We start from the raw sequence: 17,214 nt of genomic DNA on the forward strand, positions 1-17,214 counted from the left end.
TTTCCTTCTCCCATTTCCCTGTCAAAACAGCCCTAAACAATGAGGACTATTCCAATCCCCTGAACCACCACTGAATCAATGTTTCAGTTTTGCAAGTTGTCCCTTTATCACTAGTCTCTTAAACAATAAAGTTGTCCTAAGTTTGATTCAGGATCTTAGCTGCACAGAATGCCAGAAGGAAGTAATTTGAGGTAAGTAGGTAAACTCTCTACACAATGGTTATTGAGGAGGTGATGTGGAATTCGAGATCTATGCGAAGAAAAAGAGAGAATCATGTAAAGATATAGAAGCACATTTCAAGTAGAAGGAATTTGGTACAGAACTTTCAGAGCTAAGGACAAGCTTGGCGTCATCTAAGTTGATAAAGAAGTCAGAGTAAAAGCATAGGCTTAGAAGGAGCTGATGTCAGAGAGGTAGATAAGTTTATCATCAAAAACCATGTTGACCTCACTGGAAATCAATAGCAATGTTAGCTTCATTGCTATAAAGTGCAATGCCAGGTATGCAGCCACCATTGTGAGTGTGTTATAGGGATAAGTGTCCACACATTCTTTAAAAGGCCTTGAGTTTATATACAAACAAAGAAAAGAACAAAAATCCTATAGCGAATCGATTACTCTCTCCCTCAGTATTTATGGTTACCTAACTTCTTTACGGAAAGTAGCAGGAGATGCTACCAGAGACGTAGGAGTAAGCAGAATAAAGAAGTTAAAAACAAAAAAGAAAATTTTCTTTTTTGTTTTTTAGTTTTTAACTTCTTTATTCTGCTTACTCCTACCTCTCTGGTAGCATCTCCTGCTACTTTCCCCCAAACTTATCTGCTCTGGCCACACTGGCCGCCACACTTCCCCATACTCAGTGTACTTTGTCATCTCAGGGCTTACACTAGCTCTTCCCTCTTCTGGATCCACTCATTACCCAGGTATCTACATGGCTCCCTCCCTCAATTCCTTCAGGTATGCTCCAAGCCCACTCTTAGAGAGGGGTTCCTGGCCAACCCACCTCACATACCACCTATCGCTCCATTACTTTCTTTCTGTCCCCTTATTCTGCTTTATATTTCTTCTTAGCATTTATCACCATGTGACCACTAGCTGTTGACTTATTAGAACAAATGTACAAATATAGAATGTAAGCTGTACAAAATCAAGGGGTTTAATTTTTGTTCCTTACTGTAATTCCCAGTTTCATAACACCACATGGCACATAGTAAGTGTTCGATAAGCTTTTGTTAGAATATCACAAAAAAAAAAAAAATTGGGGGTATTAAAGCAAAATTAAGTGTGAATTAGGATACATAATAGATATCCTAGAAGCAGTAAACTCTTTATTAAGGTTTGTTATTGTTTTTATTTTTATTATAATTACTATTATATAAAGTATCCACTGCCTGTGAAGCATTGGCATTAGGTTTTTTGCACTGTGATTAAAATAATAGTTAATATTTTATTTACAAGGTGCCAACATGTTTAAAATCTTTTGGATAAACTCACTTAATTCTTACAATACCATCATGAGTGTGTTATTATTATTACCACCATTTAAAGATGAAGAAACTGAGGAACAGGGAGTTTACAATAACTTATCCAAGTTTACTCAGCTGGTACGTGGTAAAACCAATATTCTAAACCAAGTAGTTGGGTTTCAAAGACAATAATCTCAGCCACTGTTGTGCTCATAAAATAGATATATGAAATATGATCTTTCACTAAACTAAGAACAAATATAAGAAATAACCAGTCACTAGCACCATTTGCGAAGCCCTGTTGGTATAGTGGTTAAGAGCTACAGCTGCTAACCAAAAGGTCGGCAGTTCGAATCTACCAGGCCCTCCTTGGAAACCATATGGGGCAGTTCTACTGTCCTATACAGCCACTATGAGTTGGAATCCACTCGACAGCAATGGGTTTTTTGGGATTTTTAGCACCATTTGTTGGCTCGGTGGTTAAGAGCTTAGCTGCTAATCAAAAGTCTGGCAGTTCAAATCTACCAGCTGCTCCCTGGAAACTATATGAGGCAGTTTTACTCTGTCCTCTAGAGTCACTATGAGTATTAATAGAGTCAGTGGCAATGGGTTTGGTTTTTTTTTTTTTAAAGCACCATTTGGGGGCCCTGGTGGCGCAGTAGTTAGAAGTTCAGCTGGTAACCAAAAGGTTACCAGTTAGAATCTACCAGCCACTCCTTGGAAACTCTATGGAGCAGTTCTATTCTGTCCTATAGGATTGCAATGAGTCAAAATCGACTTGTCAATGGCAAAAGATAGCACCATTTAATGAAAATTAAGTGAAATTCATGTTACTTATCACACTCATCCACAGCTAGTCGAAACCCCAGTTCATCACCATTCAATGAAACTGGCTCTAACTTGCCTATTTCTTTTCTTGGCTCTATCTCATTTTAATAATTTATATACAACCCTTTACAGTCTTGGATTTTATTTTGCTCTTTGTTCTCTACATTCAATTATTTCTAAAAAAATAAATTATTTCTACATTCTATAAATTCCAGCCCTGAAATGTTTCTCTCATGGATCAGCCTTGTACAGAGAATTTTGCTGTAGAAATCTCCTCAGTGCTTTCTCTGATTTCTTCCATCCTACAGAACCGCATGGCAATAATTAGTGTTGGTGAAGCCACAAATTCGTGGTAATTTGTTACAGCAGCAATAGAAATCTAATGCAGTATTTCTGGATGCTGTGACTGCCTGGCACTTCCTGAAGGGAAGAGCAGGGAGTCAAGGAATCTACCTGTTATTAGGCAACTGCTTCACGAGCCAGATTCAGGGAGGGTTGGCCAGGAGATAACGGGGTGGGGGAGGGGGGAGGGTACTGACTTATTTCCCTGCTTCCTGGTAGCTTACTCTCCCATTTTTATTTTTTCTTCCACATTCCCCTGATCAGAAAATAACCATTAACCTGCCGCCTCAGGCAAAGACTAGAGCGAATTCCATGATATTTGCATGTGTTTTATCATTGGATTTTACCGTAAAACAATGCTAGCATTCATTGAATATATACTGTTGGGCATTTTTACATAGATTAATATATTCCACAAAATAGCTATCTTAGTTATCTAGTGCTGCTGTAACAGAAATACCGCAGGTGGATGGCTATAACAAAGAGAAGTTTATTTTCTCACAGTAAAGTAGGCTAAAAGTCCAAATTCAGGGTGTCAGCTCCAGGGGAAGGCTTTCTCTCTCTGTCAGCTCTGGAGGAAGGCCCTGTCCTCAGTCTTCACCTGGTTGAGGAGCTTCTCAGGCTCAGGGACCCCAGGTCCAAAGCATTCGCTCTGCCCCTGGTGCTGCTTCTTGGTGGTATGAGGTCCCCAACTCTCTGCTTGCTTCCCTTTCCTTTTATCTCTTGAGAGATAAAAGGCGGTGCAGGCCACACTCCAGGGAAACTCCTTTTACCTTGGATCAGGGAGGTGACCTGAGTAAGGGTGGTGTTACAATTCCACCCTAATCCTCTCAACATAAAATTATAATTACAAAATGGAGGACAACCACACAATACTAGGAATCGTGGTTAACCAAGTTGATACACACATTTTTGGGGAGACATAATTCGACCCATGACAATACCTCTTAAAGAAGGTATTATTTATCTTAAATCCTAGACTTGTCCTTGAATACTACATGGGCTGGCCATTCCTCTACATAAATACATTTCAATAGATTCTCCAATACCTTAAAAAAAGAGATAAGTAGACTTGGCTGCAAAGACTTTTTGTGTTTAAGTTCCATACTGGTTTCCTTATTAGATTACTCGTTATTCTCCAGACATGACTTAGGAGTATTCTAACTCTTTCTCCTCTTAAATTTACCTCCAAAACTCATTTAAATAAAAACCAAACCAGTTACTGTCCAGTCGATTTCAACTCATGACAACCTCATGTGTTTCAGAGTAGAACTGCCCTCATAGGGTTTTCAGTGGCTGTGGTTTTCAGAAGTAAATCTCCAAGCCTTTCTTTCCAGCTACCTCTGGGTGGTTTCAAACCTTCAACTTTTTGGTTAGTAGCTGAGTGCTTAACAGTTTGCCTGGACTCCATCTTAACTCATTTACCTTTTTTAAAATCCTTTTTTTTTAAATCCCATCATTCATGGTCCACTTCAAGTAACAGTTCCTTTCAGGATGCTTTCTAAAAGCCTTCTTCCATTCTTAAGTTCCACACTGGTTTGTTTCAATCTGTATGGCAACAATCACTGTTGGTTTTGTATACTTATCTTTAGACATAGGATTCTTAAGGATTGGTGGCTTTAGAGTTTCCTTTTCACGGTGCCTTGCTCCTAGTAGATGGTCAATAAACATTTGCCTCATGCGTATGTATAACAGTAGCTACATATTGACTGGATTCAGGTCGTAATAATAATAACTACTGACAAGTGTATACTGTTTACTATGGAGGGGGTAGGCACTGTTTTGTGCACTTTACATATATTAATTTATTTACTCCTTACAGTAGTCATATGAGATACCATCACGTCCATTTTACAAATGAGAAAACTAAGGAATGGAGCAGATGGACCACTTGCCCCTGTCTCACTATTAACCGGGGCAGCAGGGATTCAAATCCAGGTTGCCTGGTGCCAGAACCTATGCTCTAAATAAAATACAGCCTCCCATGTATGTGTTTTCTTTAGCCTCATGGTTTGAACCAGCAAAGTGTTTTTAAAGTTTAATTTGACTTGTCACCAAGATTGAAAAACTTGGAGATTACACATAAAAACCTAGATTCTAGTCTCTCTAGAAGCATGAGACAGTGTGGTAAAAAGGGCCAAATTTTCAAATGGCAATAATGAATTTTGACTGCCCCTTTTTTACTAGATCCATGGTTCTCACCCTGGGCATTTTCCTTTCTTCACTTGGCTTGAATGTAAGTTACGCTGTTCCTAGACCCCATGAGCAATTGAGTTTCCCCTTTTTAGAGCCTTGGTAATAGTTTGAGTCTTCACGTTGTCTAAGGAAAGGAAGATTACCAATTGATTGCCTCTTTACACAAAAATCAGGCAAAATAATTAGTTATCAATCATTTATATCATTCATAAATGTAATTACATATAAATTCCATAATATGTTTATATTTAACAACCTGTGCATTTTATCTTAGAGAAAGAAAACCATGATGCTTTTACATGCAAACAACTGCAACTTTGTTTTATATTGAGCATAATAATAGATAACTAAGAATATAGTCTCTAAAAAACCAATACATTTTAGTCTTAAAATAGAAAGTAAAAGTAAATTCATAAATTTGTTACTTATCTTTCCTGCTATAAACATTAGCTAGTAATTGATTTTATTTTTTTAATTAACTTTTATTGAAGTAATTGATTTTAAAAATAAAATACTTTCATATGATAAATACATAGTAGGTTTTTTTTTTTTTTAACATCAATAACAAAAAATATTTGAATTGTTGACTTTGCTAACATTTAAGTGGGTGTTTCTTTTAAGGGAGGAGTCCCTAAGCAGTGCAAATTATTAACACACTCAACTCTAAGAGTCTGCCCTGAGGCACCACAGAAGAAAGACCTAGAGATTTCCGAAAAATCAGCCTTCGGAGACCCGATGGAGCACAGTTCTACTCTGACACACATGGGGTTGCCCTAAGTTGAAATTGACTCGATGACAGCTGTTTTTCTATTTTTATTTTAAGGTACAATACAGTGACAGCAGGAATTTAAAACTTGGTATACATTTTTTTTTATACATTCTACTCAAACTCTGCTGGCGTAGTGGTTAAGCGCGACAGCTGCTAACCAAAAAGTCAGCAGTTCAAATTCACCAGGTGCTTCTTGGAAACCCTATGGGGGTTGGTTCTGCTCTCCTATAGGGTCGCTATGGGAATCGACACGATGGCAACAGGTTTGGTTTGGTTTTTTTTTTTTTTTTTTGGTATGTTCTACAGGCAACAGTAGCATTTCATTTTCTACCTATGTGTTACTGGCAAAGCTCATTATTAATTATTTGTTTAAAAAGCTCTCTTTAGCCTCACTAAGATAAATGTAGTGCTATAAAGGCACTTAAAGCAATCTAAATTTTAATACTTGAACAAAATAGTAGTGAGTGCTTAATACTTACGAAATATTCCCATTTAAACCACAGTTCTTATAAGTATCTGATAATGAATCTTCAGTTTCTCCCTGGAATTTAGTGTGAAATTAGAAAATTTTATTCCACTGAGGGAAAAAAAATATCTTGTTAGCTCTTCAATGTAACAGATAATTACTACACAATTATTTGGGATTTATAAAAAACTAACACACAAGTATAGATTTTATGTTTATAAAAAGAATGATTACTAATTTTTATAAAGGATGTTTTCCTATGCAAAATAATGCTATTTATGGTAATCAGTTGTACTTAAAAATGCATTTAAATGGCTCAAGGGATCTTCTTGACAAAACCATGTGTGGAGATGGAGATATAGATGGCAAAAACCACACCCAAATCCATATCCGTGGAGTCGATCCTGACTCATAGTGACCCTGTAGTGCAGAGTATTGTATTTTTACACAAATAACACGCACCTTCTACGCTTGATTGCCTCCCCCACGAAGTATTTTTGTAAGCATGCTATGCTTTTTTTTTCACAGCAACATGTTAAAAAATAATTAGCCAATAAAGAGGAATCACCACCACTTACTCTTTCCATCACGTCGCCAATGACACTAATGTCATCATGTTAGTTGCCATGGAGCAATTCCAATTCATGCCAGTAGCCGAGCTTTGAACCATTTGAGCCACCCAGGGACTCCCATATCGAATATTTAGAACTGCCAAATTATTGACACTCAAATATTAAGTATTATAATAATGGATATCCTGGGTGGTGCAAATGTTAAAACCCTTGGCTATTAACTAAAAGGTTGGAGGTTCAAGTCCACCCAGAGGTGCCTTGGAAGAAAGGTCTGGTGATTTATTTACCAAAAAAAAAAAAAATCAGCCTTTGAAAACCCTCTGGAGCATGGTTCTACTCTTACACACATGGGGTCACCATGAGTCAAAATTGACTCGATGACAGCTAATAACATTATTATTATTTATCGTTGTATTGCTTTGGAGCCCTAGTGGCTCAGTGATTAAGAGCTTGGCTGCTAACCAAAGGGTCAGCAGTTTGAATCCACCAGACGCTCCTTGGAAAACCTATGGGGCTATTCTAATCTGTTCTATAGGGTCGCAATGAGTCGGAACTGTCTCAACAGCAACGGGTTTGTTTTTGTTTTTGTTCTGTTTTGTTGGCGGGGGTTATATAGTTTTAGAACCTAAGCATTGCAATGAATTTTAAGTTTCTTAATCAGATTCCTGGGGAAATTACTCCCAAAGGAGGGAGAAGAACACTTCCTTGTCTGTCTTTGCCTATGCATACCATTGCCGTTGAGTTGAATTCCAACTCTTTTTCAGTGACGCTATAAGACAGAGTAGAGCTCCCCCACAGGGTTTCCAAGGAGCAGCTGGTGGATTTGAACTGCCGACACTTTGGTTAGCAGTTATAGGTCCTAACCACTCTGCCACCACGCATATAAATGATGAAGTGGCCCACCTGTGGAGGTGAAGGGGAGGTGGGATTAGAAACATGGAAGAGGAATGCCTCCTTTGGGACCTTGGTGAATGTGAGGGGCAGCTGTATAGGTTTCTGCCAGGCTGGGCCCAAGAACAGTTGTTTGCATATGAAGCTACCCTCTATTGCTGCTGTAGCTTCTGGCTGATGTTTTCACTGGTTTTCGAATTTTGAAAATCTGAAGTGAAACTATATGTTCCAGTGATGACATCCTAACAGGTACATTTAATGTCCTCTGGATTAATTAATCTATAGATGTTACCTAGGTCTCTACGTTTAAAAAGAACTGAATTTCTTTTCATTGACTTGAACTCATAGAATTGCATGTATTTTCACACATCAATATTAACATGAAAAACTAGATCAATACTCTCTATAATAATTAAAAATATCGATAAGGATGAAACAAACAAAAAAAAAGCCTGAAAAATGAAATAAAAGAAAGTGCTCATAATTCAGTTGTCACTTCTTCATTGCCAATGTTTTCAGTGATACAGCAATAGTTTTTGTTATCTCCAATAATCAAGGCAGCTTCCTAAACCAGATCAGCTATTTTAATTTCTTACTGTTCTGAAATCACCAATATCTAGTTTGAATGGTTTGAATAAATACCACAAAGCATATTCTTAACAGAAAGTTTTATTGAAAACACTAACAAACGTGCTGATCTTTTTCAACAGTGATGAGCCTGTTATTGAAAAATGGAAAATAAAATGCCAAAGAAATAAAATTGCAAAAATATACACTGCTCAGTAGAACTCTGAAAGCCCATGATTCTCCAGAACACAAAAGGAAAATAGTTTAGAAGAGATCCTAACATCCTTTAAAAGTGCCTATTCAGTTCAATGTTATTTTGAGTCCATCTACTTCTCCTGATATACAAACAGATTTTCTAGGGGACCAAATTAGGTCTTAAAGAAATATTATAACAACAGTGTTCAAAGCATCCAAAACAACTTTTTTTAGTACAGTTTGTACCAATACGGTATCTTATTTGTTATCCCCATTAGAATGAAAGTTCTGTGAGGGCAGGGATGTGGCTGTCCACTATATATTTGGTCTCCACTGTGTATAATAGGAAACCTCGGTGGCTAGCAGTTAAGAGTGCGGCTGTTAGCCAAAATGCTGGCACTTCAAATCCACCAGGTGCTCCTCGGAAACCCAGTGGGGCAGTTCTACTCTGTCTCATTGGGTCACTAGGAGTCGGAATCAACTTGACGACAGCAGGTTTGGTTTTTTTTTTTGAACCCAATGCCTGGCACACAGTAAGCTCTCAAAAAATATCTGTTTCATATATGAATGAATGTTTTCAGCCTTTTTGGGAGAGTTGAGGTACATAAAGCAGTGAAGATTTCCCAAAAGTAAATCAAATTTGTTTTCAAAAGTCCAGAATTGGACATGACTTACCAGAGTGTTTCACAATACTGATAGAAAAGGGACATGCTGTTACCAAAAGCAAAAATTCCGTTAAAGAAATTTGTAAACATTTAGTACTGAAGAGTCACTTGAAGTGAAAATGATTTCAGCAGAGTCACTAAGATTATGCCAATATTTACTGGAGCTATATCAAAGTCCATGTCACCCTCTTTGTAATGAAATGGTACCTTAAAGGACAGAGCATGTCATTTACAATTCATTTAAGATGTGATTTAACTATATGAACCAAAGTGAACTCAACTGGTGTTAAAAAAAATAACAATAACACTTATTTAGCCATACTCCATGGAATCAGCAAGAAATTTGCAGTAATCACACTGCACATTAACTGGAGCATTGATTTGTTGTTTTTTTGAAAATGAGAAAATAACATGTATTTGCTTAGCCTTGTAAGCTATACAGACTCTCTTTGGACAAATGAATAAGTGACATTTACTTTTTAATAAAAATATGTTTCCATACTCCACCTGAAAGATGAATGGTACAAGAGCTTCCTCTGCAGGCTATTTTTATAAGAGCACTTTTACCCTTCTATTGTAATTCTGAGTTTTCTCAGTGCCTGCCTTTTGGGCCTCCTCTACTTGCTTCCTTTTATGCCCAAGGCCGAATGTTCCAGCAATAAATTGTCCCAAAACCACTTTAAACTTTAGGCAGTCAATCTAGTTTCCCATCTTTCTCTCATCATTGCGCATTCTAACTCAAGCAATACACAACACCTTTGAATTCCAAAATATTTGTGTGCAAACACAAGTAGTCCATTTAATTGAAGCTATTCGCCAGTGGATAATTTATAGTGTCCATTTAAACTCACATTCATGTGCACGCATACATTGCCATAACACACACACTGAAAGTCTGCTTCTTTGGTGAAACGAAAAATCTGAACCTGCAAGGCTAGAAACAGAATTTTCCACCAAATGTTTGTCTGAATTCATTTGAATTCAGACCTTCATTTTGCCTGTTATGAAATGGCCACAATAAAAGTATCAATAAAATAACCTTTTTAGTTTCACAGGGAAAGTTTATTAAAGGAAGTTAGCTCAAATGCGCCAAAGGAGAAAAAAGTTCTTCTGAGGCCTATTTTTTGTGGCTTGCAATACTTAAGATTTGGCAAAAAAAAAAAAAAAAAAAAGGTTTTATGAAATTTCTTACTATTTCTAAAAGGGATTATCTCATAATGTTGAAAGCGACCTTAAAGATCATGAGCATACAATATCCTACTGAATTCAGAAATCTTTAAAATATGTGGTTCTTTAAATTCTATTTGAATATTTCCAGTGACAAAACAAACCTACTTCTTCTAAAGGCTGCTTACCCTTTTGGTTATTGGTTAGCCATGGTTATAATAAAGTTTTCTTACACTGAATTAAAATCTACTATCTTTATAACTCGGAAACCCTGGTGGCATAGTGTTTAAGAGCTATGGCTGCTAACCAATATGTCGGCAGTTCAAATCCACCAGGTGCTCTTTGGAAACTGTGTGGGGCAGTTCTATTCTGTCCTATAGGGTCGCTATGAGTCCGAATCAACTTGACGACAATGGGCTTGGCTTTTTTTTTTTTTTTATCTTATAAATGCCAGACATTTTTCCTATTTATCTTAGGAGTAACATAAAACAACCCTATTGACAATCTTCATGGTACAGCTCTTCATTATATCAGGGTGGCTCTACCCTACCTAAATTATTTTCCTCTATGCTCTTATTTTCAGTACCACAGAGTAACACTGATGATTAACTAAAACTTTCCACATTATTTTGACCTTTGAACCTGTGACAAAATCCAACCATGTAAACTAATCAATAAATTCCAGCAAATATGCTAAATGTGAAGGTCCTCTGGTATATCAGAGGCTTGTTTTGAAGTGACTTTTTGTATTCCATTGATCATTAGCTTTTTCAACCCTACTGCCTAGTCCTAGTTTTCAAGATACTGTGAGATTTGAATATGTGGATTCTTTTCTACCTTCCATGTGCTTTTAAAAAGGCGGCATTTGATTGAGAGGGTCCCTATAGGATAGCTATCAGTCAGAAGCAACTCGACAGAGACAGGTTTAGTTTTGGTTTTTGGTCTCATTCCAAAGTGCTGCTTAAGAGTGGCTTTGTCCATCCATTCTGACTCTTCTCAGCTCAGCATCAGGGATTTTCAGCATTAAATTTCACAAATCCTAAAAAGAACCTTTAAAAAGAGGAAGGAAAAAAGAAACCTTTTCAGCCTCTATCCAACCACCCGCACCTCCATTCCTAACATAAAACAAAAATTTCCACTGTTTGGACTTGTAACTATGAGAGGGAGGAGGGCATCTTTTGTGTAAAAAGCATGATAGCAGTCACCATTGCATCACCTGAGATAGCTTTTCCAATATTTAAAGCCAGAAGGATACTTTACCAAAATCTACAACCACTTATCTCAGAACAGAAACTGGGCCATTTACATACTTCTTACTTTTTCTTTTTATTTAGAAGATAAGCGTCCAAGGGTGTTGGGAAATTCCTAGATTTATTTACATAAATGGTACATTAGAGGAGGAAAGCACGACTCACTGCCATGTGCCCCCTGGGTGAAATATGTAATAGGCATGTTGTGTAAGTGGGTCTCCGATCAGTGAAGAGCTAATCTCCTGCTATGGGGCTGGTTCTTCCCTGTTACTTGAATGGACTCAAGTGTAGGTCCTACGATTTTTTTTTCTTCACTCTCAAATAATAATAAGGTCCTTGGTTCCCTTTAAATCTCAAAAAAGAAACCTTATTTCCATTGCTGTCAAGTCGATGTTGACTCAGCAACCTTATAGGACAGAGTAGAACTGTCCCATAGGCTCCCAAGGCTGTAAATCTTTAGGGAAGCAGACTGCCATAGCTTTCTCCTGCACAGTGCCTGGTACATTTGAACTGCTGACTTTTTGGTTATCAGCTGAGTACTTTAACCGCTGCTCCACCAGGGCTTCCTGGAGAATGTAGAGTCATATTTAATAGTCAAAAATTCCTAAATTTATTTAAAGTTGAAACTACTCCCCCAAGTCAGCCTGTTTCGTTCCTGTTGCCTGTGGTGGGAAAGTGAGACATGTTCGCTTTCTTCTCTTGTTTGTTGCCTTATGCGCCTCTTCTTCTTCATCTCATTCTCTAAGCTGCTTCTGTCTTCTCCAGGGCTAACATGAAGAAAAGAGAAGCTAGCAGGGGAGGTAAGCAGCAGGAAAAATTAATTCAACATGTGGTGTGGTGAGCTGGTTTGATTTCCACCACCTGAAGAACGTCTTGGTCTCCTAGAACTGCCAAAACAAAATCCCACCTGATGAGGGCCTTTGAAGAACAGGAATCTATCATTGTCTCACAGTTCTGGAGGCTACAAGTCCAAATTCAGGGCATCGTCTGATAGGGCTATGATCTCTTTGTCTATAGCTCCAGGGGAAGATTCTTCCTGCCTCTTTGAGCTTCTGGTAGCCCTGGGCATTTCTTGGCACTACTTGGCTTGTAGACAAATCCTCACATGATGTCTTCTGCCTATATATGTGTGATCCTGACTCTGTGTCTGTTCTCTCCTTTTATAAGACACCACTCAGAAGTGATTAGGACCAAGACCTACTCTACTCCACTATGACTTAACTGACTTAACTGATAATATCTTCAAATAAAGACCGTACGTCCACAAAATGGTCACATTCACAGGTACAGGGGTTAGGACTTCAACATATCTATTAAGGGGGATAATCCAATCCATAACATGGGAGATGTTCAAAGTTGACTCTCTTCATGGGTTCTTTGGTGATCTTTTCCCCTGTCATCACTGGAGATCTCTCACATCTTACTGGCAACTTAAGGCTGCCCTTTGTGCCCCTGGTTTTCAAACTATCTGACCTCACACAGAGATGTCCCACTGTTGGTAGTCCACTGACCTCTAGATAACCATTTCGGGAGAAAAAGAAACATTTAAGACATCCCTAGGCCATCCTGCTCTCCTGCTTGACCCACATCGGATCCATAGGCTACGCCAAAACTTCTCCCTTTTGCTGCGCAGGCCACTGTGACCATCTCCTCACCTTTTAGATTTCTCAGGCCTGAATCAGACACTAGTCCATTGTACCCTAACCTTACCTATCAAGGTCTCTGAGTAGTTTCCTTAAAGCCTCTTTCACTATTCTTGAAGTGGGGGAAACATGTACCACCATTCCCCTAGATTATTCATACTGAGAATTTTCTCCAAAAAAATAGTTTGTCTAATTTCCATCTTCTCCCTAGCTGAATTTCTAGCCTTCCCTTATATAGACTGGAGGTGAGTAATGGAGCAAGGATGGCAACAGTAGATTGCACACACTTCCTTTAAAGTCCTGCATTGGAGAAACTAGCCCCTCACTTTGGAATGTAGATATACCCTCACCCCGTCAGGGGTCTTTTTTTCTTTTTCTTTTGAGGCCTTAGATGAAATTGAAACAAAGAAAAGAAGGAAGGGAGGGAGGGAGGAAAGGAAGAAAGAAGGGTGGGTAGGTGACATACTAACGTTGTTATAAAGAATGGGTCCAAAGAGAATGATTGTCCTATCAATAGGTTATGACTTATCAGTTGAAGCATATCATTTTACTTACCTAGGTTTATGTTCAGAATTATTGTGCTCTCTTCTTTCCTTTATTCCACTGTCCATTAAAAAACAATAATTCATCCCCAAATACTGGTCCATTGTGAGAAAACAGCTAGAAAGACACCAAAAATAGAAATTTCATATAGATGTTGAGAAAATGCCATTTTCACCATAGACCATGTGGAAGTCCCCTTTATATATGTACAAAACCAAAAATCAAACTTGTTGCTCTCCAGTCAATTCCCACTCATAGCAATCCTATAGGACAGGGTAGAACTGCCTCATAGGATTTCTAAGAAGCACCTCGTGGATTCAAGCTGCTGACTTTTTGTTTAGCAGCCATAACTCTTAACCACTGTGCCTGCTGCTAGGGCTCCTATACATGTACATTTAATGTAATACCATTTAAAGAGAAAAGTTCCAAATTTTTCTATTTCCGATTTCCCAGGCCGTGATTATGAAAAGGATAAAGTCTGCAAGGAACTCAGCAATCTGGGAAAAGATGACTTCAGATCTTTGTAAGTGTGCTTTAGCTACTCACTCACTTGGTAACTGGGCCTTGAGTGAAACTGAGTCTGAGGTAATTTCATTAAGCATGGAAGGCTGAACTGATTTCTGTTGAGACTGAAGTGGGAGAGCCCCAGGGACAATGTGGGCAGAAATGTCCTTCAAATAGACCTAAGTTTAATTAGGTTATTATGTTCTAAGAATGTGCCCCCATTATGTTTATTAATCAGTTACAAGAGAGCAAGTAGGCATCGTTTTCTAAGGTAAATTAAAATGCAGTTATTACAAGTTAGGACTCAAATTACTCACCAAAGGGACTGAGGTCCAGGACAGGTTCATCTGGGGAGGCTAAAGAGAGCAGAAAGAGAACACCAGTCTGGTTTGATGACAGCTTAAGTCCAATTTGTATTGCTTTCTAAGATAAATTCTCCTAGAATAAGAATTACTTTTTAAAGTAGCCTCATATTCCTTTCATTAACCAAGTAAAAAAGAAAATGCGTGCAACATTCCTTTTAAAAAACTGAAGAGATTTGATATTTTAAATTCTGCAAATGTGGAAGAAAAGATTTATTGCTAATTGATATTTTGACTTCTTCCCCCTCAGATCAATGGTACTATACAGCAGGAAATTTCCCAGTGGCACATTTGAACAGGTCAGTCAGCTTGTGAACGAAGTGGTCTCCTTGACTGAAGACTGCTGTGCCGAAGGGGCCGATCCTAACTGCTATGACACCAGGGTAGGTTTATGTGGCTGTGCATCTCTATGGTAGCCCACAGAAGGAAGCCGAAATAGGCCTTCATGTCATGACCTGGGCAAATCTTAGACCACAACTCCAAATACTACTAGTTTCAGGAAAACATGAAGCCTAAAATTTTTTTTTATTATTATTCTTGGGACCAAGGATTCTCCTAATGTAATCAAAGTCAATTTAGCCCATTCTTCTACAAGGTTTAAATGAGAAAACTGGAGCATAAAATGACTTACTGAAAGTACATTGTTATTAAGTGGTAGGTATAAAAATGGAATCCGGATCTATCTGACTGTAAAACCTGAGCTTTTTATTACTATAAATTTGAGCCTCTCAAATATTGATTCATCTGAAAAACCAACCTCTTAAAAATAATTTTAATGCATTCTCTGTACCTTCATAATCTAAAAACAACAACACAAAAAACCAGTTGATGTCAAGTTGATTCCGGCTCATGGCAACCCCATGTGTGTCAGAGTAGGGTTTTCTATGGCCTTTCAGAAGCAGATCTCCAAACCTGTCTTCCAAGGTGCCTCGGGTGGATTCAAAATATCAAACTTTGGGTTAAGTAGCTGAGCTCTTAATCATTTGCACCACCCATGTATATGTATATATGCCTACTCATACCTTTATAATTATGCCAAGAGCTGGTAAGAACCACCCCAGAATAATTTAGTGTTGGCTCCAAAATATTTTTGAGTTCAAAATTCACCCTACATACATGTCTTAGGCTGGGTTCTCTAGAGACACAAAACCATTGAAGAGCATATATATAAATAGATTTATATCAAGAAAACAGCTCACTCAGTTGTAGGAGTTGGAAGATCCCAACTCCTTGGATCAGGATAGAGGCCTTTTCCAATTCACGGAGCCAAAGAAGCTGGTGAACCCAAGATGAGCAGGTCAGAGAGCAGGGCTTCCGCTCACAGGCTGTAAAGGTCAAGGAATCCCCAAGGTCAGCAGGCAAGACCTCAAGGTTTCTCCTGATTCACATAGCTGCAGGGGCTGACAAACCCAAGATCAGCAGATCGGGAACCAGGACTCTTGTTTGCAGGCTGTGAGGTTGAAGAATCCCAAGATGAACAGGTAAGCTGTTAGCTCAAGTCCCAAGAAACAGAGGTCAGAAAAGAGACAGCTGCTGGATCCAGAACAAGCCAACAACCTTTGCAAGGTGAGCAGGAAGGAAGTAGGTGGAAGGCAGAGAAATGAAGGCTGAGGGGGTGGTGAGCCACTACAGGCCCCGCTCCCACCAGTACCACTCAGCAGATTCCATCATGGGGGTGATGGCATATCAGATTTCAACAGAGAAGTGATCACAACACTATACAACTGCCAAAACACCGAGAATCATGGCTTAGCCAAGTTGACACACAATCTTAACCACCACGATACACATAATAGGTTTTGGGTTTTCTCCCCTATAATATACAAGCAGAAATTAAAATGCAGAAATGGCAGACTTCAAAATATAGAAAGTAGTTGAAAAAGTTGAAACCAAAGGAGCTTCAGCAATTTACTAAATGCAGTTATCAGGCCTGGAGCAAATGACATTTATTTGCATTTTGATGAAGGCCTCTATAGAAAAATCTTTCACTGCTCAACCCTGCAACAGTCAGGCTGCAGAAACAGTGTTCCAAAGATTTGATTAGAATATATTCTATATAGTGATTATTCTTAGCCATTAATTGCTTTATCTGGCCCTTATTTATATTCTAAGAATTTTTATAATCATTTCCTTCCACCACCAACTCAACAAATACTAATTTTAACCTAACCCTCCAAACCATCTTAAAATGAACAAACACTCCTACCAATCATGGTCAAAATAACAGAATGCATTTTTATTTATTTCAGTTAGTGTTAGAAAATTTTGCGAATGCGTTTCTAGATCAGAGATAAGTTCCATGATTGTACAGACGGATTATAAGAGGAGAGAGATGGTGTTGACAATTTTTGTATGACACTTTTTTTCTCCTCCTTGCTCAAAGCATTTTTTTCTCTTTCTCAACCTCTTTTGTATTTAAAAGAAGTAATAAAAAAGGAAGAACAGAAAGTTTGCTAAGGAAAGAAATAGAAAGTGAATGGAGATTCACTGAAAAGAGAGATAAAAGTAAAAAAGAGAGTCTAATTCCTAAATTCTGAGATTTGATGGAAGATAGGTGTGATAGACACTAAGGTGTTGTTTATCTGTAGTTTATACAACTAATTCATCAATTCATCATGTTGCTTTCATCCATGAGAGGGAAGGTCTTTAAGAGTTTTGTCCTGCAAAGATCACTAACTCTTAAAATGAGTGTAAGAATGTAAGGCAAAGTTCTAATTTTTCCCATGATGAGTATTTCTATTCCTTTTTAAAATTTTTTCAAATATCAAATTCTTCCCAATAGAACTTTG

General features: G+C 38.0%; 1 protein-coding gene across 1 annotated transcript in view; it reads left to right on the forward strand.

Annotated features, from left to right (window-relative positions):
• GC (GC vitamin D binding protein) overlaps positions 1 to 17,214 on the forward strand; it is a 107,590-nt gene that overhangs the window by 22,192 nt on the left and 68,184 nt on the right. The window contains exons 4-5 of the mRNA XM_049885284.1: positions 14,013 to 14,082; positions 14,676 to 14,808. Coding sequence (XP_049741241.1) covers positions 14,013 to 14,082; positions 14,676 to 14,808 — 203 coding nt within the window. The remainder of the gene's footprint in view (positions 1 to 14,012; positions 14,083 to 14,675; positions 14,809 to 17,214) is intronic.

Source organism: Elephas maximus, chromosome 5, assembly GCF_024166365.1.
Source record: "Elephas maximus indicus isolate mEleMax1 chromosome 5, mEleMax1 primary haplotype, whole genome shotgun sequence".
In the NCBI taxonomy this organism is placed as follows: Eukaryota; Metazoa; Chordata; class Mammalia; order Proboscidea; family Elephantidae; genus Elephas; species Elephas maximus.